This window comes from Pestalotiopsis fici (assembly GCF_000516985.1).
Source record: "Pestalotiopsis fici W106-1 unplaced genomic scaffold PFICI_Scf_4, whole genome shotgun sequence".
NCBI classification, from domain to species: domain Eukaryota; kingdom Fungi; phylum Ascomycota; class Sordariomycetes; order Amphisphaeriales; family Sporocadaceae; genus Pestalotiopsis; species Pestalotiopsis fici.
The window spans coordinates 3873987-3896857 of NW_006917094.1; the positions used below are offsets into that span (position 1 = coordinate 3873987).

Below are 22871 nucleotides of genomic sequence, written 5' to 3' on the forward strand. Positions count from 1 at the left end.
GAAATAGTACCAAAAAGAGACGAGAAGTTGTAGTAGTAGAAGTAGAAGAAGAAGAGTGCTTGAATGCCAGGTTTTTGGGTTGCTCCAGTCTTGATGTGACCTGATCAATCACTTGTCGCTCGACGCGGGGCACACCTGTGATTACATACCACCCATGGATGGACGCAAGGGTTTGCTGGACGCGCAGGGCCCAGGGCTCAGGGTCGGTGGGACAAGACTGTCAACAGCGGGGTACCTTGCCAAAAGGCGCTATAATGCAGCACTAGAATTTCATGCGTTGGCGCTAGAATCTTAAACGCAAGAGGTAAGATTTTGCTTATTATGCCAAGTCTTCCGGAAAGAGGAATATTTAAAATATATCTGTATTAGCGTAACTTGTACTAGACATGCATGCTTTCAGACTGATGGAATAGTTATGAGGCTTTTCAAAACCTAGAAACTATAGTTCCACCAGGATCGCCTCACTACCTCTGATGTTCACAATCTTGCTTGCTGATACTTTTTCAATCGTCAAATTTCCGCTTGCATCTCCATACTTGAAAGATTGACCAGCCCACAAAACCTGGCTTGTATCCTGCTCATCCACGGACGGGGCTGTAAGTCTCTTTACTGAAGCAGATGCATTTCCCGCTGGGAGAAACTCGGAAATGTCCAAGTTGATAGTAAAATCGCTCGTCGAGTTGGAATAGTATGGCTCCAGATTCAAGAGGATGATTTTCGAAAGTTTGTCGTCGACATAAGTAGCATAGGCTGAGAAGCGATCCTGATCGACGCCCTGAGCAGCCTCCAGAGATAATACGCGCGTCTTGGGCTGGGCAAATACTTCAGCTAGGAACAACATGGCAGCGTAGCTAGGCAGGGCACGAGCTTCTCCCCATTTGTCGCTATCACGAGGATAAACCCAACTGTAGGCAGAGTAGCCCGGCGTGTTGGTCTGCGTGCTGCTCTGGAGCACCAGGGTGGCGCCTTGATGCAAATGGACCGAGGACGCATTGAGTGTGGCATACGTGAGCTCGGTGTCAATGACCCATAGCGCCTGCGTGAATGTGTCCGTGACATTGGGCTTGCCCGAACACGCCACGGAATTGAACTCTCCCATGATCCATTGCTTGCCCGATTCAAGCGCTGCTGTTGCAGAGGGTAGAACCCTCTCGACAGCAAATGTAATGATACGGGTGTGGTTCAATAGATTCTCAATGGTCGATATCGCGGCGCCAGCAGCGCTACAGGTGTTGTACACGTAGGAGTGTATAGAATATTGCTGCACCTGGTTCTCGGAGTCTATCCCAGCGGGGATGATGTTGACAGGTCGAATCTGAATACTTGCATCGTCCGTGGTGGCAGACGACGCCACCCATCTTGTATCCGGAAACGCTATATTCTCCTCCTCTGCAGCTGTATCAATAGCCTGATCGATACTTGCTGTCCAGTTCTTCCACTGCGAGACATAGTTGTCTGTGCTGTAATTCCATCGAGTTGACGGGTACCAGTTGGGCTCGTTACCAAGCTCAAAGGACTTGACCCTCTCAGCTTGATATTTCACCGAGGCAACCGCCAAGTCCTGAGCAATTTGTAGGCTGTCATTGCCAAAATTGAGCGTCGAAATAAACAAGACCTCGTCTGGGAAATTTGCCCAGCTCTCATAGTAAGCAGGACCAACTGTGGTGCGATACACTTCGCCAGCTGTGCCCATTGTACGTACCGGATCTCCGCCGTTGCTGTCGAAAATCATACTGTCCATGGTGTTGCCGCCTGGGCGGATAATGGGTTGCCCCCCACGCTCTACTATATTTGAAATGAGCTTCATGTAGAGCTCATTGGGCTCGCTTGCATTTCCAACAAACTCTACCCAAAAGGCTGGCTCAATGGAAAGGGGCGAGAATGACGGCAAGTGCTCAATGGAAGCCCCGGCCAAGGATGTCGGCGCGTTGAGCTTGAGTACATCAGCGGCTGAGCCCAGGCCTGCGAGAAAGGCCATGGCAATTGGCGATACCGAGAATTTGCTGGCCATTATAAATTACAGGCTCATGTAGTATTTTAATTTCTCGAGTCCTGATTTAGTGACCAACTACGTATCAATAGGCTGACCCAATGCTTGTGTATTTATATGTCGAGGAGGTGAGCGGAGAAAGAAACCACCCGGGGAGTATAGAGAATGCTGAGGATCCAATGATGGCAATTCCTGACCGAGTAATAGTCTTCCAGTATAAACGCACCAATACGTTTGCAACTCTTGGGGCAAAGTGTTTACCCAGACGACGAGCATCATTCAAAATAAATTTTCCGGTGGCTAATTGTCGATATAAATTGGTTTCCACCAATATATTCTGTGCTTACCCCTCGTTCGCCTGCCTCGCCAATGCATTGGCTATGTCAATATCACAGGATCTTTGTGTGTCATTGTCATGGTGGACGTGGACCATGGTTCCTGACGGTTTGATCAGTCAATCCCGCCAGTTGGCAATCTATATAGTATGTGCCACCGATTAGATATTGCCAGAGCTCCGATTCCATGGATCATCGTAGTCGCTGTCCGAGGTTAGTTGTCGAACTTGCAATTCAAGACAGGTGCAGATCCCGCCAGCCAAGTCACTGGGGTTGGTGGCACCTTGAGGCTTGGATACATCAATTCTTATGCAAATTAAAAGCAAAACCTGAGGTAGATACTACATCAAGGTACTAACCGGTAGGTACCTAGCTTTTTAGCGCAGCCCCGAAATAGAGGAATCCCTTCACAACACACTGGCCTTTTCAAGGGTCTTTAGTGGCTCAAACTATAAACTGCACCTAACGAGCTCTTCAAATGTTCACCCTACCAATTTCAACATTACCTAACCCTACCCGAAATATAGTCCGTCCCTCACAGCAAACGCCTAAGCATCATCATCAAGATGCCCAAATGCTCGTGATGATGCTGTCACCCTTTATTCATGAGACCTTTTCAGAAAGATAACAACACTTTGGCCCCAGGATGCACTCCATTCGCCAGCGCGCCGTGACAGCGCTGCATATCAGACCCGTTGTTCAATCACCACTCACCACGCCTCCTCCTCCTCGCATTGTGTCCATCACATGCAGGCGGCACTTTCACCTCGAGGGTCTCGCTCTCGCCCCACTTTACTTTGGCGGCCTCTTCGTCGCGCTCTGGACGTGGAAGTGCTGCATGCTGGTCACGTTCCAGAATAAAATCATTTACATGCCGGGCCTGCCGCCAAACGCCCGCTCGGAAAAGATCGAGGACTACGCCAGCCGCTGTGCGGGCATCTCCTGGCGCGAGGAGAGGATTCGTGCCGCCGATGGTAAAGATCTGGCTCTCTGCGTTGCCGACGTTGATGCCGGACGGGGACATGGCACAAAAGTTCAAGAACCAGACGTGAATTTCTATATTTTATATTTTCAGGGTCCGCATCTAATTGCCCTCTTTTTGTCTGCTGGCCAGTGGCAGATTCTTGTAGAAGGAAGAAAGAGCTGAAATCAAGTAACAGGTAATGCATCGTCCACCCCACCGCGGCTTCCAGACATCTCGTCAACCTTGGCAATGCTGAAGAGGAATTTGCATGATGATTCGAGAAGCGTCAGACTGACCTTTGTCTGTCTGAGCTACCGCGGCTACTGGACCTCAAAGGGTCGGCCCACCGAGAAGGGCATTAGACTCGATGCTTTATCAGCTCTGGACTGGATATCGCGGCAACATCGAAATGGTAAAAATATCGACAGCAAAGCCCTGGCTATCCCAACGGACAGAACTGGCAGGCTTGTGCTTTGGGGCCAGTCCATCGGCGCCGGTGTGGCTACAAATTTGGCAGCCGAGGCTTCGGTGCCACAGAACCTCGAGTTGGACTCCATCATCCTCGAAACGCCCTTTACGTCCATTCGTGCCATGCTCGAGGTGTTGTATCCACAGAAATGGCTCCCCTATAAATACCTGTGGCCATTTCTGCGTAATCAGCTGGACAGCTGGAAGAATTTTGGCTTGATATCAGAGAGGTATTACAAGGGCAAGGCAAGGCCGAGAATGCTCATACTTGAGGCGGCCAAGGACGAACTCGTGCCTGCAGCCTTGAGCCAGAAACTATATGATAGAGCCGAAGCTCTGGAGATACCCGTTGAGAGAAAAGCTGTCGAAAGTGCATTTCACAACGATACCATGTTTAGAGCAGAAGGGCGAAGGGCAGTCTCCGATTTTCTCGCGAGGCGCATTCGCGAATAACATGCAGGAAAGTGTCTTGAGCAATACAATTGCAGTTTGCCTTGACCAGTGTCCTCAAATATAGGTCAATAATTACGAGTGCTGTACAGCACTCCGATTGCCTTATAAGAGGTTGCGTTAGACCAACTCACGGAACAAGGACTCCTCGTCATGAGTTTGATTATGTAAAGGCCAGATAGTAGCCACAAATTGAGTGGTCGCACTAGGGACTCACGAGAATTGCGTAATCAACAATATTGGTGGCACAAATCCGCCTGTCTTATCATTTACTTCTCCGGAATCAGGAGTGCTTGTAGTCTAAAACCCTGTATCACAGTAAGAGTTTAGTCATGCATCAAATTTAATGCCAAAGCGGAATCACTTACATCAAACGAAGCTCTGACTCTCTGCAAGCCATCCTTTGCAGCCGTCTTGAGCGGCGCCACGGACAGAGCTTCCGGCTGGCCTGCCCAGTCCAAGTATTCAGATACCACGTTCTTGCCTTCAGCCAAGGCCAAGGCCCGAAATCCGCACTCGTCAGTGGCACAGTGAAACCCGGCCAGGCAGCCGCTCAGAATGGGCAAGTACTCTTCCGAGTTGCGCATGATATACCCCAGCTCCACGTCATCCACGCCTTGAAATACAAAGCGCAAGCCCGTGATATATCTTGCCCCGAAGAAGTCAATAAAGGAGACGTAAACACCAGTCACTATGGCGCCAACCGGTAATTCGGCTTCCGCACGGTATACGACCCTTCTAATCTCGCCAAATACAATGGGGGCCTGCAGCTTGGCGGTGCGACAGATCTTCCAGTCGGCATCGAGAGCAGCACCGGCGTCCTCACCGGAGCCGGTCCACCGCCAGTCCGGCCCGCCCTTGAGCTCGCTCATGCCCCACCGAATATGGTCGATGGCGTCGGCAAGGGGCCGAATAGTCGAGGTCCACAGGCGGAGCCGATTGCGCTCGCCGAGGCCGACGCGATTATACTTGAGCCGTATCTTGAGCTGCCAGTACAATCGACGCCAGTCGGTACCACGCATCTCGGCGGCTGGCAGTAGGAAGGCGTCGAAAAAGACGGCCATCTCTCGGCCCGGCCAAAACCGTGATTGGAAAAAGTGCTGCGTCAACGGCGTGGACGCCAGAGCCCGCGACGCGAGACGCAAGGCCGCTGCGTCTGCCGACTTCATGTAGCACAGCAGCATCTCCTTTAATTCGGGCGGCAGGACTCTAAAAAGATCCCTCGCCCCTGGCGTCGCCACCCCCGACACCTGACGATCCGGTTCGGTGGTGTTGCCGTCGTCTCTGTTCTGTGCTGCGGGCGAAGTCACTATGCGGTTTTGAAGCACTAGTCTTTCCAGCTCGGGAACCCTGAAGGGATTCGAAAAGGTACTCGGTATGACTAGGTTGCTATTCCGGCCGAGAAGAACAAAGTGCTCGCCCCGGGCCTGGTCGCGCATGGTGCCCATGTACAGGCCACCATAATTGTGGCCCCAGTTGGGAAGCTCGCTGCCGCAGGGGACGGAACAGAGGATCCTCCAGAGCACGGCAATGTCGACCTCGGACGGCTTCAAGGCCTGCTCTAGGACGGACCAGCACGCCTCGTGAAAGAGAAAGCCCCAGGCATAGTCGTACTGCTCGTGGGTCGGGACTTCGGGGCCCGGCGGTTTGATATCGCGGATCCGCACGAGTTGTGCCGGTCCAGTCTGGTTACCAAACGCTGTCAGGTCCAACCCCTGCGCGTTCTCATCAGAAATAACAACATCGTCCCAGCGCTCCTCTGTGCGCGCCGGCAGGTAGTTGTCTATTTGGTGGTGCCTGTGGAAGCCGACGCCGGACAGCCGTGGTGGTTCGTGCGAGTCCCGCGGCCCGACCGCATAGACGGCCCGGTAATAGGGCGCCCACACGTTGTCAGGGTCAGCGTTGAAGTGTGGCGAGACAAAACCGCAGAAACCACAAGTCAACTTGCTCACAGGCAACAGCTGGGGATTGTTGGCTGCGGCTGCCATGACTGATGCCTTCTCTGCTTTTTGTTGCCTTGGACCTTGAACCCCGATTTCCTTTCGTGTTCCTTTTCCTTGCCCTTGCTGCTTATTGTGACACCTTTCGAGCATGAAACGAAAGGGAGCGGCATATGGGATGAACAGGCACTGGTGATCAGGTCATGTTGTTGATAGTCCAGGGCTGCACCGCCACCCTAATTGCGGCGTTGCATATGTTGCGGTTTTGTGGTTTGTGACCAGCCAGTGACCAAATCGGTGGTGCCTGACCAGCCTGAGAGGTCTGCTCTGCGTGCCGGGGCGGGCGGGGATCTAGGATCGGCATTCGGGCCCACTAATAAAGGTATTCCCTCTAAACACTCCAAAGTAGGTATGTACCAAAGTTTACATCCTCTAAAGATTTTCTCCATTGTAAACTTCTTCAACTTTCATTATAGCCACTCCCGGCTCATGTGATTTTTACAGTCGTTCATCTCCCGGCCCGGGTCAACCATACCCTCATTCTACGGTGGTGTCATTTTCGGATCACCCCCAACTCATGCAAGCAAAAGCTGCGACACTTTTGGTTACATGACCGCGGCAAAGAAGTGTGACCCAGATGGCTTTCAATTGGCTGCCATTGTCAAAATCTCTTGGTATCATTCGATGTCATTCGATAAAAGCTTGACATGATTTTCGACAAGTCAAAGGCAGGACTTGACAGAGGGCAGGCAATAATTATCATCACAGAAATCGAAAGCAGACTGTCGCTCAACACACGCCCACTGAAACATTTTGAATACATTGAATATCTGTAGATTTTGACACAAGAAACGCTGAAAAGTAAATACTGTATAACTATGGCCGCCTTGACCAAGCAATAACCGTGTCCCTCGAATATGAAATGATTGTAGCACGTAAGGAAGCTTGCCACACGCAACTATACATATATGTTGTAAGCACAAAGAAGCCCACCCCCTTCATGGCAGTCGGGATTTTCGCGCCCAAATGAGATCTCATGGCATATTTATTGAAGCAAGGTGCATCTTCTCATTAGAGTATGAGCGCTTCCAAAATGGGTATATGCAAGAATATCGCAACCACGAACTAATATACGCACAACTAGAAGTGTTCCTTCCAGAATCGGAAGTTGACCTCCCGTACTGTTGCGGCCTTGGCTGCCTTCTTGATGTCACGTGCTAGAAAATAAAGTCAGCATTTGTTGTTCTTCATCAATGGACAAACATTTACTGACCAGCTGCAGAGGGACCACAGAAGTAAACACCGACTGTGGTCTGCATGCTACCCTCCAAACCACTAATGTAGGTACGATCCATGATACCATCGCGCATCGTCTCAAACATTCGCTGGAAATCAGGTCGGCCAAAGTTGGTGCGTGCCTTGAGCTCAGTCAACGGGTCAACTTCAGCGCCCACCGAGTTGAGCACAATGTTCTGAGTGGTGTCCATGTCCAGCTTTTGGGTCAAGTATGTGTGGATCTTTAGGAATTCAACACCGCTGCTTCCGGGAACGCGGGCAGCCTCGCTACTCTGTTGCTCGAGAGATGACAGCAGAGTCTGGAACCATTCAAAAGAGCCAGTGTCCTTGCAGACCCAGATGAACTCGACACGGCGAAGTCGGGCGGGCGGGTTCGGGCTGTTGCGAAGGTGCCAAATGTTCTTCAAGATAGCGGCCCAAGGGGTCACACCGATACCAGTACCTATGAGCACAGCAATTTCATTGTCGAACACATCCTCGGCTGGTGCACCGTAAGGGCCATCAATTCGCAGCAGAGGCATCTGTTGACCATTCTGCAAAGCGACCTCGTACATTCCCATGGGGTCAACACCGTCGTACAGCTTGGCTTGAGCCGATCCAGCACCAACAGCATCACCGAGAGCTCTAGTGAAGTCTCCAACCTGTCGGACATGTACGGACACGTAGGGGTCGTAAGGACACGACGTAATGGTGAAAGGGTGCCATTGCCAGCCGGAAACAGACGGGACTTGCAAGAAAAGCCACTGCCCAGCCTTGTACTTGAAGGATGGCTTGTTGAATTGGATTTCGACGACGTCGTAAGGGTGGCGAACAACTCGTGTGATTTGTGTCGTACGCTTGGCGCGAATCTCGCGATACGTACGCTCAATCAGGTAGAAACCACCAGCCCAAAGCTCCCATCTCCATCCCAAGTAGCCGATGCAGTGGTTCCAGTAGTTGGCGCCCTCAAACGGAGAGAATGGCAGGGCAGTGTCACGGACGAAGCAACCAGTGGTGTGGGTATACAGACCGAGGAAGAACGGAATGAACAGGTGGTGAGTATACCAGAAGGTCTCGAAAGATTGCTGTCGAATGCGAGTGTGAGCAGTCGTGTACATGAGCAACATGCAAAGAAGCATGACATGTCCTGTTATTCCACCAGCCTGAGTATAGTGGATTTGAATAGCTGTCACTGGACGGATCTGCGTCTTCTCAACATTGAAGAAGCTATTGGCTGTTAGATGAAGTTGCAAGATAGTAATGCTGCATTTCCACTTACTTGATGTAATGAGCTGAAGTATGGATAATGGTGAACAGCAGCATAGCATAGGCAACCTGTCGGTGAAACCAGAGATTCTCATCAAGCGGCAAGAACTTGAGCTTGGGTCGAACCCAACGCATAATGGTTCGACAGACCGGAAGTAAGATGATCATTCCATCGACCGAGAGGACTAGACCAGCTCCACGGGAGAGCCATACGGAATATTGGAGGGTGTTCAAACCAGCCAGCCTGATATCGGCTTCCTGTTTATACCTGCACCGGAAAATCAGTACTGCCGACTTTGAGTAGCCTAAAAGTTCTCGAAACCTACCATCCATAGGCAAAGATACCCCAGTGGAATGTCCAGAAGAGAAAGTGGAAGATCAATTTTGAAGCAGTGAACTGCTTCTTGATCAGCGTTCCTAAGCTCATGCCTCCGCTCATCTTGGCAGTCGACTATTCCTCCTCTTTTTCAAAAAAGTCAAGACTGAAACCCCAATTGAGTGTCGACCTGCGACAGTGCGGACGTGACCCGTCTCTTAGACCACAACACCCAAGCCCGAAGAATGGTTGTCGTGAGAAGTCGATGAAGGCGATTCGTCAGATCTGTTGTCGACCTATTCCGTCTACCTCCTTCTTTTCCTTGACCAAACTCTGGGTGCGTGAAGAATTAAAAGTGTACAGTTGAAAGCAAGGAAAGCGAAAAGGAAGCGACAGTAAAGAACGATCTGATCCAGCAGTTGAAGAAAGGAACGATAAGTAGAAGACGGAGAAAAGAAGGCGGGGATCTTCTACGTCCTTGGCGCCGAGCGAGGGAGTGAGGGAAAGAGAGGAAAAAAGAAGAGACCTCAGCAGACGCGGGAGGTGGGTATAAGGCAGTGTTAAGAAACAGTGCTGGATGGGTAGAGCCTGGGGGGTAAATCGAGTCGTCACAGGAGGAGCTGTCAATAGCCGCAGAGCAGACAAGGGGCGTCTCTCTGATGGGTGGATTCAGATCCGGGCACACGAGGAACCGTCCCTTGTGGGCAGAGAAATGGATTCAATTGTTCGGATGTCAGCGGTCCATGAAACCTCCTAGCCAGTCATTGCCAATGCCAGCCAAGTGTTTTGCTCATCGATGGGGTGTCGATAGATGGAAATGGTCCCAGATCGGACAGTTACTGTGTACAAGCGAGAACGGGCCGTCAAGATGGTAGCGGATCACCTGGGGTCCCTGCCACCCTTGAGATATCTTAAGGTTAATGATGCAGGCAGCAAGTGATCTGGTTGAGGCTGAAGTGGATTCGAGCAACCAAGATACTGGCGGCTTGGGGCACTTGAATTGACCAAGGCGGAGGCAAGAGTCGGGCTCAGATAGTGGACTTGGGGGGATTATCGCCCTCAACGGTTTCTCGCAGTGCAGGGGAGGAGGCACACGAGTATGGTAGATCAGACGTCCAAGTGGTTTCGCAGTGGACTTGGTGCGGTATCAGACCAGACCAAAATCTATGTCTTTCAGATGGCAGCGCTGAAGGAGACTGAGGCTGGACGAAGGGGTTGAGACGAGAACTGTTTGGAGGGGCGCCTGGACAAGGGTGTCCTCGAGCCTCTTTGGTGTTTCGGCAGGGATAACCGAGTTGGGTTGCTCGCAATGCTGCAGAATTGATTGAGCCGGAAAGGGCAAAGGGAAATGCCAAAAAGATTCAAAAACTCTGGGACTGAACCAGAGAGTCGGGTTGCGACACGGTTTTATTATTATGTGGGTAGACGCAAGCCATGTTGAACTCGGCGGTAAAAACATAACTGGGCGCCTGTCACCATGGCTGGGAACTGCGATTTGATAGGTGATGGTATAACATGATGGCGGGCGATGAATTATTTTAGGGTCTCGCTAGGACGTGACCATTCTGGGGCACAACGTTCCCGGCGGCTGCTGGCCGTCACGGATTCGCTGCAGTAGGTCGGTGGAGCACCAGAGTCGACCAATCACGGGGCTGTCTTTTCGCAGATTTCCCACCCCTGCAACACGGGCGGACACATGGTGTGGGCGGGGTGGAGAATCTGTTTCCCGCTGGAGAACTAGAGTTGCACTGCTAGTGCTGTAAATCTAATGAGTGCATTATCCAGGTACACACAGCATGTACAGATTACTCGAGATGCAGTCCATTGATGCCCAGGTGGCAGCACACCTTTACATATCTGTAGAATATACCTTGATAAAGACCCTGCCCTACTCATATGGAAAGGTGGTCAAGATAAGCTTCTGTCTGCAAGACAGAAATATAACTGAACTAGTCTCGATAGAGTCCCAGTGTGATCTAGCCAGTTACACCACCCCCAGCATCTTGTCAGGTACACTGTCACACTGACACGTGCAAAAATGACCCAATTGCCAGATTCTATAATTTAATTCCAGTGTTGCACTCTTTGAGAACCAGTGCTCACCTGTTTGCGTTTCTCGCATCCATTGAGATAATGCTCGTAATGTTCAAAATCTGTTTGGCCGAGTGAAAGAATGATTCACATCCACCCTGCATCTGCAACCCTCTCCATGGTTTTGATCGTCCACTGCCCACTGCCGCTGTCTGTACTCTGAAGAAAGTACTCAAGTAGACATTTTAACATTAGCTGGAGACTTTTGCCTGGGTATCATCTAAGTTCACCAAATAATATCCAGGCGGGAACAATTGCTGAGTGGTGTTTGTCTAGACTGGTTGGTCGAAAGTTCGGCGCATCTATCTAGAGCACTCAAATCTGTCCCTGTCCGCCTTCAGATGACATTTCGTACAAATTCCTAGGACATATATGTGTTCTAGGGCCAACTCTATAAGAATATGACCGACTGACATTTCATGGTTGACAATGATGTTCCGACGTGTTTAGGACCCATGTCGGGGGGAGATCCGAGTATGCCGAGTGCGTCGGGGGAAGGCCAAGGTCCTTGGGAACAGGCGACATCATTCGAGGTTTGAGAACAAGAAAAATCGTACGACCTTTTCGCTCTGATCAGGCCATTTTTCTGCAGGTTGCGGATTTTCGTCGTTGTCATTCGACAATAACATCTGTATACCTCTTAACTCTAATGCCAACCTTAATTTCTCTAGATTATCAGAGGCTTGGCGATGGAATAGACTATCTATAAGAACTTTGCGTCCTCCCTCCATCTTCTGCGTTGCAAAGAATCTCAACTGAACTCTCTCATGAGGTCTTTTCTTGCATGAGATGTTGTCATGTACCAGAGCCCCTCAACTTGGACACACACCCCTTGAGAGACGCCCTCGAGGGGCGTGAGTCGACTTACACAGTGTGTATTGCACTTGCGAAAACGCGCATATACATGGCTCAGTTACCTCGAACTCGCATTTTTCGACGCGCTCGGCGTGGACTTTGGCCGCCAGAGGAGGATCTTACCCGTCGTCAAACATGCCAATCTCGCGGGATCTTGTCGTGTCAAACGCAAAGGTAAGTTCAGACGTCTCGCAGGCAGGCATATGAGCCCGGAGCCATAAGGGTGCGTGCGGGGACTGTCAGAAATATCCACCACAAACGAAAGCCTCCATCACGGCACAGCTTCAGTTGAGCTGCAGCAGCAACGATTACGGCAAAGATTCTCTTCGTGGCCACGGAAAGCCAGGTTCAAAACTAGGCACAGAGGCTGGCCATTGGCGTTACGTGAAACTTTTTTGAACCCTCTCGCTTGCAAGCTGAGGGATCGCCAGTGCATAAATCTTGATACAAATCTGAGACTGCAACATCATGGAACACGGACCAATTGCCCTCCTTTTATACTGCAGCCCACTTATAGCCGTAAACGGTCTAAATTGGCCAGAAATGGATTTAAGGTTTCAAGCTAAGCTTTTTCCCCAGTGCTCTATTCTTGATTATGGATTTTCTGAATTTCTTGATTCCCTTTTCCTTATCCCAAGTTGCGTTCAATTTCGCAGCTCTTTCCGAGTTTTGAAGCGCTCGCAAACGCAAATCTCTAGTCACATAAATTCCAACTTTGCCTGAGACTACGATATATTGCCCGTCGTAATCTATCTCTATAGACATCAGCCGAGCCGCTTCAGGAGATACTCGCGGTTACAAGCCATAGCCGTCAAATCTTGGGAAGTTGAGACTCGCCTAGAGAGGAAACATCTCACGGAGACCCCTTTGAATGCACTCTAATGCCATTCAATCAATAGGCCATGTCACATGAACTACAAGGACGGGGTGACTATTCAACCTGCTGCCTGGTAGTAACATACAGCATTGCAATTTGCATTCAGCCAGGCTTTCTCAGTCACTGTGAATTGCCTTTCCGGTCACTGTTTACTACAGTAATATTATACATCTCCTGCCGGGTTAATATTGCCCCAGCATTATGATTTCTAGGCATGTGTCGGTTACCCATACAGAGGCAAGACATATATTTGGTCAATCGTTCCCGACAACAAGTTATGGGCTTATCTCATTTTAGCTCAAAAGCTGCGGTGCGCCAGACTACATGAACACGTCCGTTGCAATGTGGTTTCGTTCGATCATATCGACGACGACATGGTTCATTGCCGGCCTTGACATCCGGGTGCAGCAGAGTCTTTTCTTCTTCATGATGACCATACCATTTCGTGTACGTAGAACGATGATCGGGGCCAATTCGTGTTTGCATCCTGCCGTAAGCTCGCCCCGCCATTTCTACGAGGCTCAGCAATCCGCATATATGTAAACAAAGATATTTGTGCATGTCTAATAAGCTGAGGCGCTGGCCTGCGTAATGTGCTTGCTGGACACATCATAGCTGGAGTGACAGTCATAGAATCAACCGCTCCAATCTTAGTAAGCGTTGTGCTTGGCCACATCCTCTAAAATGATTCCGATCTGAATGCACCCGGGGCATCCGCTCATTTGTATTGCTGGTGATACCGCCGGAGCACACGTACGTTAATCCTGCTTCATTGCTTCATTACAGCCTAATCTTTGAGATATTTGAGGAGCGAGAGTGAGGCCCACCCCCTATCCACGTTGGGCAATGGTGGGCTCAGTAATTTCATCGTAGGAAGAGGCAGAGAGATGTCACTAATGAAACATGGAGATTTTCAGTAAGAATCATACTTGTGAGTTCCAGTGTGAGAGTTACGAATGAAGAATGAAGAAACATGTCTGCCACAGCATCACAGTCAGTATTCGAGGTGGCTGAGTGAATAGAAGACGAATTGACCTTGGACCGCGCGTCATTGGGCGCAAGTGAATCAGTCTCCCAATCGGCGAAACGCCGGTTCGACTGTCCGCAGCAGTGAGCAGCCGCCAAGACCGCCACCTTTAGCGTGGTCGGCGCTCGCTCCCTGACATCAGTGTGGCACCAGACTGGCACAGCCTCGATTGGTACAATTACCTTGGGGGTGAGTGAGTTGGTCCGTCAGGTACCGTACCTTGCGCCTTACACCTGGGCATTCATTACATTACTCAATGCGCTACTTGGAAGCGACACCAAACTCGACACACATTTGGGCGCAGGCAACCCTATAACGAAAGAACTGACCAGCGGGCGGGATTTTTCGTGGCGACCTCGTTGATCACAACAAATTACAACCAACTGCTTCACTTGCTGGCAGTGACCTTTCTTACACCTTTCCTTCCTGCTTCCAGTCCGTCCCTCGCTTGGCATTACGACCAACGCTGAACCCCACCATCGTAGTGCGCACGCATCTCAACCATACAAGCCGCCCCGTCTTTTGGAACTGGCAATCCAACTTGCTGCTAGATCGTACCGGAGATGGTGAGCAGTAGAACTTGTATAACATTCGAAAGGCTGCTAATCGCTACTACTAACCGCAGGGTATCAGCAGGAGACCCAAGAAGGATGCCGGCCAGGCTGCTGGCGGCGCGCAATCCGGCGGCGGCGCAAAGCCCAAGAAGGCCACATTCGAAACCTCAAAGAAGAAGGAAATCGGTGTATCCGATCTGACCCTCCTGAGCAAAGTCTCAAACGAAGCCATCAACGAAAACCTTAAGAAGCGATTCGAAGGCAAGGAGATCTACACATATATCGGCCATGTCTTGGTCTCAGTCAACCCCTTTAGGGACCTAGGCATATATACCGACCAGGTCCTGGAGTCGTACAAGGGCAAGAACCGTCTCGAGATGCCTCCGCACGTCTTTGCCATTGCCGAGTCCTCCTACTATAATATGAAGGCATACAAGGAGAACCAGTGTGTGATCATCTCGGGCGAGTCGGGAGCAGGCAAGACCGAAGCTGCAAAGCGCATCATGCAATACATTGCCAACGTGTCCGGAGGAGGAGACGCCGAGATTCAACACATCAAGGACATGGTGCTGGCGACCAACCCCTTGCTAGAATCGTTTGGTAACGCCAAGACGTTGAGGAATAACAACTCGTCGCGATTTGGTAAATACCTCCAGATCCACTTCAACACCAATGGCGAGCCGGTCGGAGCGGATATTACGAATTATCTCTTGGAAAAATCGAGAGTCGTCGGTCAAATCACCAACGAGCGCAACTTTCACATCTTCTACCAATTTGCCAAGGGCGCATCGGAAAGTTATAGGACCTCATTCGGTATCCAGCAGCCTCAGACATATGCATACCTCAGTCGGTCCAAGTGTTTCGATGTGGACGGAATCGATGATTTGGCAGAGTTCCGCGATACTCTGGAAGCTATGAAAATCATTGGCCTTACGCAGGCCGAACAAGACGAGGTGTTCCGCATGCTGGCGGCAATTCTCTGGACAGGAAACATTACCTTCATCGAAGGTGATGACAGTTTCGCCCAGGTGGCTGATCAGTCTGTCGTTGATTTCCTGGCCTATCTTCTAGAGGCGACACCGGAACAGGTAGTCAAGGCTATCACGATTCGTGTTCTTACGCCCAGGAGTGGTGAAGTTATTGAATCACCAGCCAACCCAGCACAGGCCAACGCAACGAGAGATGCCTTGGCTATGGCCATCTATAACAACTTATTCGATTGGATTGTACAGAGGATCAACCAATCCTTGAAAGCGAAGCAAGCCACGCCCAACAACATCGGTATCCTTGATATCTATGGTTTCGAGATTTTCGAGAAGAACAGTTTCGAGCAGCTTTGCATCAATTACGTCAACGAGAAGCTGCAGCAGATTTTCATCCAGCTGACCTTGAAGGCAGAGCAAGAAGAGTACGCACGCGAGCAGATTCAATGGACACCAATCAAATACTTTGACAACAAGGTTGTGTGCGATTTGATCGAGCAGGTCCGGCCTGTTGGTATCTTTTCTGCACTCAAGGATGCGACCAAGACGGCCCACGCAGACCCCAGCGCATGTGACAGGACGTTCATGCAGAGCATCAGTGGCATGAACCACCAGCATCTCACCCCACGGCAGGGGAGCTTCATCATCAAGCACTATGCTGGTGATGTGAGCTACACTGTGGAAGGCATCACGGATAAGAACAAGGACCAGCTCCTCAAGGGAGTCCAGGCCTTGTTCCGCCAAAGCCAGAACCGATTTGTTCACACCCTCTTCCCAGCACAAGTCGACCAAGACAACAGGAAGCAACCGCCCACTGCCGGAGATCGCATCAAGACTTCTGCAAATGCGTTGGTCGACACTCTGATGAAGTGCCAGCCTTCCTACATTCGAACCATCAAGCCTAACGAGAACAAGTCTCCTACCGAGTACAATGTGCCAAATGTACTTCACCAGATCAAATATCTTGGTTTGCAAGAAAACGTGAGAATCCGACGAGCTGGTTTTGCTTACCGTCAGTCCTTTGAGAAGTTTGTGGAACGATTCTTCTTGCTATCCCCGGAGACGTCTTATGCCGGCGAATACACGTGGAATGGTACCGAAGAACAAGCTGTCAAGCAGATTCTGAAGGACACGAGTATTCCCAAGGAAGAATGGCAGCTTGGTGTCACAAAGGCCTTCATCAAATCTCCTGAAACACTATTTGCGCTCGAGACCATGCGTGATAGATACTGGCACAACATGGCCACGCGTATCCAGAGGATGTGGAGAGCGTACTTGGCGTATCGTGCAGAGTCGGCAACTCGTATTCAACGTTTCTTCCGCAAGAAGCGGACGGGCGCCGAGTATCTCCAGCTACGTGACCAAGGCCACAAAGTGCTGCAAGGTCGCAAGGAGCGGCGAAGAATGAGTTTGCTTGGCTCCAGGCGCTTCCTGGGCGACTATCTGGGTGTCAATGCTTCCAGCGGACCTGGCTCGCACATTCGCAATGCGGTACAAATATCTAGCAATGAAAAGGCTCTCTTTTCGTGCCGTGGTGAGGTCCTCGAGTCCAAATTCGGTCGGTCGAGTAAACCGAGTCCTCGCATCTTCATTGTTACCAACAGCAAGTTCTACATCATTGCTCAAGTGCTCGCCAACAACCAAGTCCAAATTTCGGTAGAACGCGCTGTTCCTCTCGGAGCGATCAAGTTCATCAGCACTTCGACTTGCCGGGACGACTGGTTCTCCTTGGGTGTTGGCTCTCCGCAAGAAGCCGACCCTCTTCTGAACTGTGTTTTGAAGACAGAACTCTTCACCCAGATGCAGCGCGGCATGCCTGGTGGCTTCCAGCTTAAGATTGGCGATGCCATTGAGTATGCCAAGAAGCCTAGAAAGATGCAACTTATCAAAGTTGCGAAAGACGCACCCACGGCACTCGACTTTTACAAGAGTGGTGCTGTCCATACTCAACCCGGAGAGCCACCATCTTCGACTTCGAAGCCTACGCCCAAGGGCAAACCTGTACCGCCACGGCCAATCACCCGTGGTAAGCTTATCAAGCCTGGTGGACCAGGTGGGCGACCATCACGTATTACCAACAACCGGCCTGCGGGCTCCAACGCGAAGCGCGGTCCGGCTTCCTTGCAAGCACAAACGCCTCGTCCCGTCCCAACTCCTGCAACAACAGTTCTCCCAAGCCACACACGAAACCAGGGGTCCACCTCCTCTGCAGCGCGAGTGCCGCCCCCTCCGCCTCCAGCTGCACCGCCAGCCAAAGCTTCCAAGCCACAAGCCAAGGTGCTCTACGATTTTGCAGGCCAAAGGGAAAACGAACTCAGCGTCAAGGCTGGTGATATCGTTGAGATTGTGCAAAGAGAACAAAATGGTATGTGTATATGCTTGCTCATCATGACATCTGCATCTTTATAGCCATGCTAACCAACGAACAGGCTGGTGGTTGGCCAAGAATGCCCAAGGTCAAGCATGGGTTCCGGCTGCGTACGTTGAGGAAATCAAGGCGCCGGCGCCGGCCCCTGCACCGCGCGCTCCACCTCCACCTCCGGCAGCAAATGGCGGGGCGGCACGGAGCAAACCCACACCGCCGCAACCTCCGGCGAAACGCCCAGTTGCGAACAAAAAGCCGGCTGCCTTGCAATCACGGGACTCTGGTATTGCCAATGGATCCGACAGTAGTCGAAGCAGCACTCCGACGCCACAAGCTCCATTGGCCGGTGCCCTAGCAAACGCTCTGAAGGCTCGGCAGACTGCTATGCAAAGCAAGGAGGATGATGACGACTGGTAGATGATGGAGGAACAGCTCTAGTCCTGGATCTAGGTCATATCGATACCTTCCTATTTTTTCTTTCTTTCTGTCCTCCTAGAAGGCTCTCGATGAAAGACCGAGAGCGCGGCCATGCCCCAAAAGTGGATTTGGGACGGAAGTGTGGCCAATTTTTAGCCTTCACTGGAGTTTCGGTTGCTTGTTGCATGATTTATGCAATTATAGCGACAGATGGGCTCTGAATTTGGATTGCGCTTCTTGCAATTGCATTCAAATTGCCGGTTCGTAGAAGTAGCAGAATAGACAAATATTATTTAGCAGCATTGTTGAAGCAGTTTTTTTCCTTTTACTCTATCAAGTCTTCAGGCTACCTATTATCGTCTTCATCTCGTGTCTTGACTTTACGACGTCGAATCAGTTCGCCAAGAGGAATATCATCGTCTTCATCGCCAGGGACAAGATCTGCGTCGCCGGGCTCGTCAAATTCGGCATCCTCGTCGACACCAAAATCGCCCAGATGCTCCCCATCGGCATTGACCCAGCCTTGTTTGCCCTCGTCAACAATGATGCCACCTCTAGGGGCGTAGGCCTCGTCCACAAAATCGTAGCCCTCGTCGTCATTGACCTCCTCGAGCTCTCCGAGGATCTTGCCCTCCCACCTCTGCAGGTCGCGATGTTGTCTCTGCCTGAATGCCTCCCTCTGATCCTCGGGCCGGGCCCAGCGCTCCTCGTTCTCAAACCTCTCGCGCTCCTCCTGCATATCCTGCCTCCGCTGCCGAGTCCAAACCTTGGCGTGCCGCGTCTTGGCCGGGTCCGCCGGGGGCCACATGTCCTCGGCGTCATTGAGCCCGTTTTCCTCGTACTCCCAGCCCGTGCCCTGCATCTTGCCGTCGCGGTTGCCGGCGACGCGGGGGTGGCCCGCAAAGGGCAGGAACCAGAGCAGAAGGTTGCTTGTGCCCATGCCCGCGCAGAGGTTGGCCCAGAGACCAATATCGTAGGGGAACTCGACGGCGTCGACAAAGCTGTCGCCGCCGCCGCCGCCGTCAGGTCGGGCCCGGGCGTCGGGCCAAAAGGACTCGTCGCCATCGTTGCCGTAGCTGCCACCGCCAGCGCGCCGCTCCAGGACGGCCTCGTGCCTCTCAATCTCCCAGCCCTCAATCATGGTGGTGTTGAACAGCCAGCCCTTGAGCGTCGTGAGGAGGAGGATGCCGAGGGCGAGACTGGTGCCCGCGCAGACAAAGGTGAAAATGGTCAGCCAGGCGAGCTGCGTCGTCGTCGGCCCCAGGTAGGCGGGCAGCAGGCGGTTCGACCAGAGGGCGGCGAAGCGGGCCCAGAGCAGCGAGGCCAGGTACCACAGCGAGACGTTTGTGTAGACGAGGAAGCGCACAAAGTGCGGAAACGTCTGTAGGCCCACGCAGTTGGACGTCCAAGGGCAGTGGTGGTCCATCCGCGGGACGCAGCGCGCGCACGTCTTGCAGTGGTGCGCCCGGGGCGGTTTAGGCCGGCGGCACTTTTTGCACCATCTCTTTTGGCGATGGCCCTTTTGTCCCAGTTGTTTCGACGAGTCCTCTTCTCCTTCTCCCGCGGCTGGAGCGTTGGCCTCTTTCCCAAGACTCTTTTCCGGAGGAGGAAATGTGTATCGTCCGGGATCCACAGTACATGCCTGATAGTATGTCCACCAGAGACACAACAGCAGAGCATTGAAAACCCATTTTTGGAACTGTGTCGGCGGGCCGGGGTCGAGGTCGGGCGAGAGTGCAAAGAGGAGCTGCGAGCCGTAGCCCAGGAAGGCGATTAGGAGGCAGACGAAGGGGATGGCGAGCTTCTGCACAGCCAATGGCGCAGATGCGCCGACTAAGAATGCCATGGGTGTTACCGATCCATGAGCTACATAGGATGAGAAGAGAACAGAGGAAGGAATTTAGAAAAGAAAAACAACAATCATCAGAGTCGAGACTCTGTGATGAATTTGGCTTAATAACGGCAGGATACGAGGTCAGTCAGCTCTGGAAGGAACGCGGCGCACGCGACGGCCAGCAGTGATTCATATGGCCCCACTCAACTTGTCGGTACAGAATGTACTTGTACCTCCTATACGAGTGCTGCCCATTCACAAACCAGATAACACCCAGCCATAATATCGAATCTAATGTGTGCTTGTATTTCTAATTCAATGATTCCTTTGTGATTTAGATCCGCTGTCCGAGTTATGCTTGACTTATTGATGGCAATCACACGGACAGAACAGCCCCATATTTCTTTTATATCGATATCCATGACACTTAAGCCATGGCAGGTACTCCATACTAAAAAAGCTGATGAACGTTATTGCAGATAGCCCTCACTACATGCCAGACCTTGAATCTCGAAGTCATTCAATTGAACACACCACAAAAAATTTCGTGAGGCAATAAGTCGGAATGTTAGTCTCGATCAATGCCATGGGATAGTTACCAATCAGAGTCCTCGGTGGAGGGTGGAATGCACGCTTATGCAGGATACTGCGTAAAATTCTTAACAAAGTCCCGGGTCTATAATACGCGATTGATGTCGAGTCAACTTGGACTGCTGCTGCTGCTGAGATTGCATTCGGAAGCGCTAATGCAAACGAATGGACCGGCTTGTTGAAGGCCTTTTACACGAACAGCAGCTTTATGTTCACTCATAGTGCAAATGTATGTTGGGCCATTCAGTTAGAAATGCACAAAATGATGAAAAAGAATCAGGCCTATACAGGGTCGAGGTTAGACTAGATGATCATATGGACTTATGCCGGGTTTCTGCTTACCTCGAAGACCAGTGATTACATGCCGATATGTCATTTATTCTGGCGACATATCGGCTAACGCCAGTTTGTTTACTGCCTTTATGCTGCAATGATTTCCAAGGCTGTGGTTCCGATCAGACCAGCAGGGCCTCAGGACTTTCAAGAGATGTTGTCGTCGAAGCTCCCAAACACCGTTCACTGCACATCCTCGTCGTCTTTTCCGCCAGCTTCCGGGCTTCTGCTTCTGCTACGTCCACCTCTGCCTCTGGTAGATTGTCTCGGGCCTCTGTTATTCTTTCCGGGTGGCGGTCTCACAAAGGCAAAGTCGACGTAAATGGTCTGGTCGAGGAGCTTGGTCTCGTGGGCTCCGTCGATGGCGGCGCGTGCCTCGGCCAGAGTGGTATACTCGATGAGAGCATAGCCCTATTGCGTATCACGCGATTAGCCATCGGCCTCGAACTATGGAGCGCGCTGGAGATTTATGCCATTTGGGCGCTCTTGAACTTACCTTGACGTAACCGCTGCGGCGGTCCAGGTTGAGGTGCAGGTTCTTAATCTCGCCAAAGTCGGCAAAGACGTCTTGCAGGGCCTCCTCATCAGCTTCCTCGTGCACATTGGTGACCATGATGATCCAGCCCTCGATCGATCGTACGGCGGTAGCCTTTGCGTGCGTCTGCATGTCGCCAACCTTGGCCTGGGTGGCCTGGGGGGAGCCAGGCTCGTCCACGTCCATTTCGACGTCGGCCATGTTGATCTTGATTATAGATGATGGAGCTGAGGTGCTGGCGCTTAAGAGTATTGTAATTGACTCGAGTATCGAGTGTCGCGTCGACAAAGAGAAGGTTTGGAGGAATTGATATTGTGCTGGGAGAGAGAGAGAGTTCGTCAGTGGCTAGCCTTGCTGGTAGGCTATTCGTTGGGTGTACATTAGCAGCAGCCTTATGGTGGGCAAACCTCGACCTGAATGCTGATTGTGGGGTAGGCGAAACCTCCCGAGTTCAGTGCTGCGCTTTCATCTGTGGCAGGGCGGGGCTGGGCTGGTACGTACAGTGCTATGGATTATCAATGTATTCAATGGTCACTTGCAGAGGTACGTACCCACAATGTATACAACTACATGCATTTTAGTATAAAACCTCTGTACAAGTCTCGACAATACTTGGAATGAAAAGAAGACTGAGTCCTTTTTTCTTCGTCTTTTTTAATGCAGCGGTCTTCGTTAGTAAATATACCTACACGTTTTCTTCCCCGTTAGCAATTCGTAAAGAAGAGAATTGCTCACTCGCTGTGGTTCGTATTTGACTGATGGCTGGACCCTGGTCGGGAGGCGGGCAGGCACATTTATCAACATGTTTACCTTTGAACACATTGCATAAACTTCAGAGTTTGTAATTGCCCTTTCGATCTAAGCAACATATATTATGAAGCATATCTTCCATGATATATTTAAGTCAACATAATAGTACGAGCAATGCAATGCAAGACTTGCATTCGCTTCTTGTTAATTTCTTTATTTAAGCTTCAAGTAAGCTTCGCCACGACTCGGACAGTGAGGTTTCATAGACTCCATGTTTTGTTCGAGTCTATTTCATGAGACTCATGTCAGATACATCCAGGCGCCGCCCAGCTTTTGTTTAAAAAATGGTGTCAGTTACCCCCAATTGTCACCAAAATTTGGCTGCCCTGGCACTTAAATTTTGCCAACCAATTCTGTACAACTCCAGGTCGAATTGTCAACCGAGCAGGCATCTTCGTCGATAGTAATCCTCTGGATCCTAATGGGAACACCTGATCAAGTGATTGTCTTATGTGCACTCCTCACCGGCAGATCGCCCGCATCTTGTGTCACCAACACGGGGGCAACCAGCTTCCCAATTCGAGGCCGAATCTGGGGTGATCTGGGGCGATCGGCAACCTAAGCGCTTGCGGGGGAGACTTGGACCAGCGGCATC

General features: G+C 51.2%; 7 protein-coding genes across 7 annotated transcripts; 2 read left to right on the plus strand and 5 right to left on the minus strand.

The window, feature by feature from the left end:
• Nucleotides 1-439: 439 nt before the first annotated feature.
• On the minus strand, nucleotides 440-2011 carry PFICI_07159 (uncharacterized protein; the record flags this gene model as incomplete). The annotated part of the gene is made up of 1 exon (XM_007835740.1): nucleotides 440-2011. One exon carries the CDS (start codon nucleotides 2009-2011, stop codon nucleotides 440-442), a length of 1572 nt encoding a protein of 523 aa, XP_007833931.1.
• Nucleotides 2012-2971: 960 nt separating this feature from the next.
• Nucleotides 2972-4210, plus strand: PFICI_07160 (uncharacterized protein; the record flags this gene model as incomplete). Its single annotated transcript, XM_007835741.1, has 2 exons — nucleotides 2972-3299; nucleotides 3486-4210. 2 exons carry the CDS (start codon nucleotides 2972-2974, stop codon nucleotides 4208-4210), a joined length of 1053 nt encoding a protein of 350 aa, XP_007833932.1.
• Nucleotides 4211-4533: 323 nt separating this feature from the next.
• PFICI_07161 (uncharacterized protein) lies at nucleotides 4534-6195 on the minus strand (the record flags this gene model as incomplete). The annotated part of the gene is made up of 1 exon (XM_007835742.1): nucleotides 4534-6195. One exon carries the CDS (start codon nucleotides 6193-6195, stop codon nucleotides 4534-4536), a length of 1662 nt encoding a protein of 553 aa, XP_007833933.1.
• A 1092-nt stretch (nucleotides 6196-7287) lies between these two features.
• On the minus strand, nucleotides 7288-9127 carry PFICI_07162 (uncharacterized protein; the record flags this gene model as incomplete). Its single annotated transcript, XM_007835743.1, has 4 exons — nucleotides 7288-7364; nucleotides 7421-8649; nucleotides 8702-8956; nucleotides 9015-9127. 4 exons carry the CDS (start codon nucleotides 9125-9127, stop codon nucleotides 7288-7290), a joined length of 1674 nt encoding a protein of 557 aa, XP_007833934.1.
• Nucleotides 9128-14417: 5290 nt separating this feature from the next.
• Nucleotides 14418-18173, plus strand: PFICI_07163 (Myosin-1; the record flags this gene model as incomplete). Its single annotated transcript, XM_007835744.1, has 3 exons — nucleotides 14418-14420; nucleotides 14480-17756; nucleotides 17821-18173. The coding sequence occupies 3 exons, from the start codon at nucleotides 14418-14420 to the stop codon at nucleotides 18171-18173; spliced, it is 3633 nt and encodes a 1210-aa protein (XP_007833935.1).
• A 346-nt stretch (nucleotides 18174-18519) lies between these two features.
• On the minus strand, nucleotides 18520-20019 carry PFICI_07164 (uncharacterized protein; the record flags this gene model as incomplete). The annotated part of the gene is made up of 1 exon (XM_007835745.1): nucleotides 18520-20019. One exon carries the CDS (start codon nucleotides 20017-20019, stop codon nucleotides 18520-18522), a length of 1500 nt encoding a protein of 499 aa, XP_007833936.1.
• Nucleotides 20020-21114: 1095 nt separating this feature from the next.
• On the minus strand, nucleotides 21115-21667 carry PFICI_07165 (RNA-binding protein C23A1.09; the record flags this gene model as incomplete). Its single annotated transcript, XM_007835746.1, has 2 exons — nucleotides 21115-21342; nucleotides 21428-21667. 2 exons carry the CDS (start codon nucleotides 21665-21667, stop codon nucleotides 21115-21117), a joined length of 468 nt encoding a protein of 155 aa, XP_007833937.1.
• Between the last annotated feature and the right edge of the window lie 1204 nt (nucleotides 21668-22871).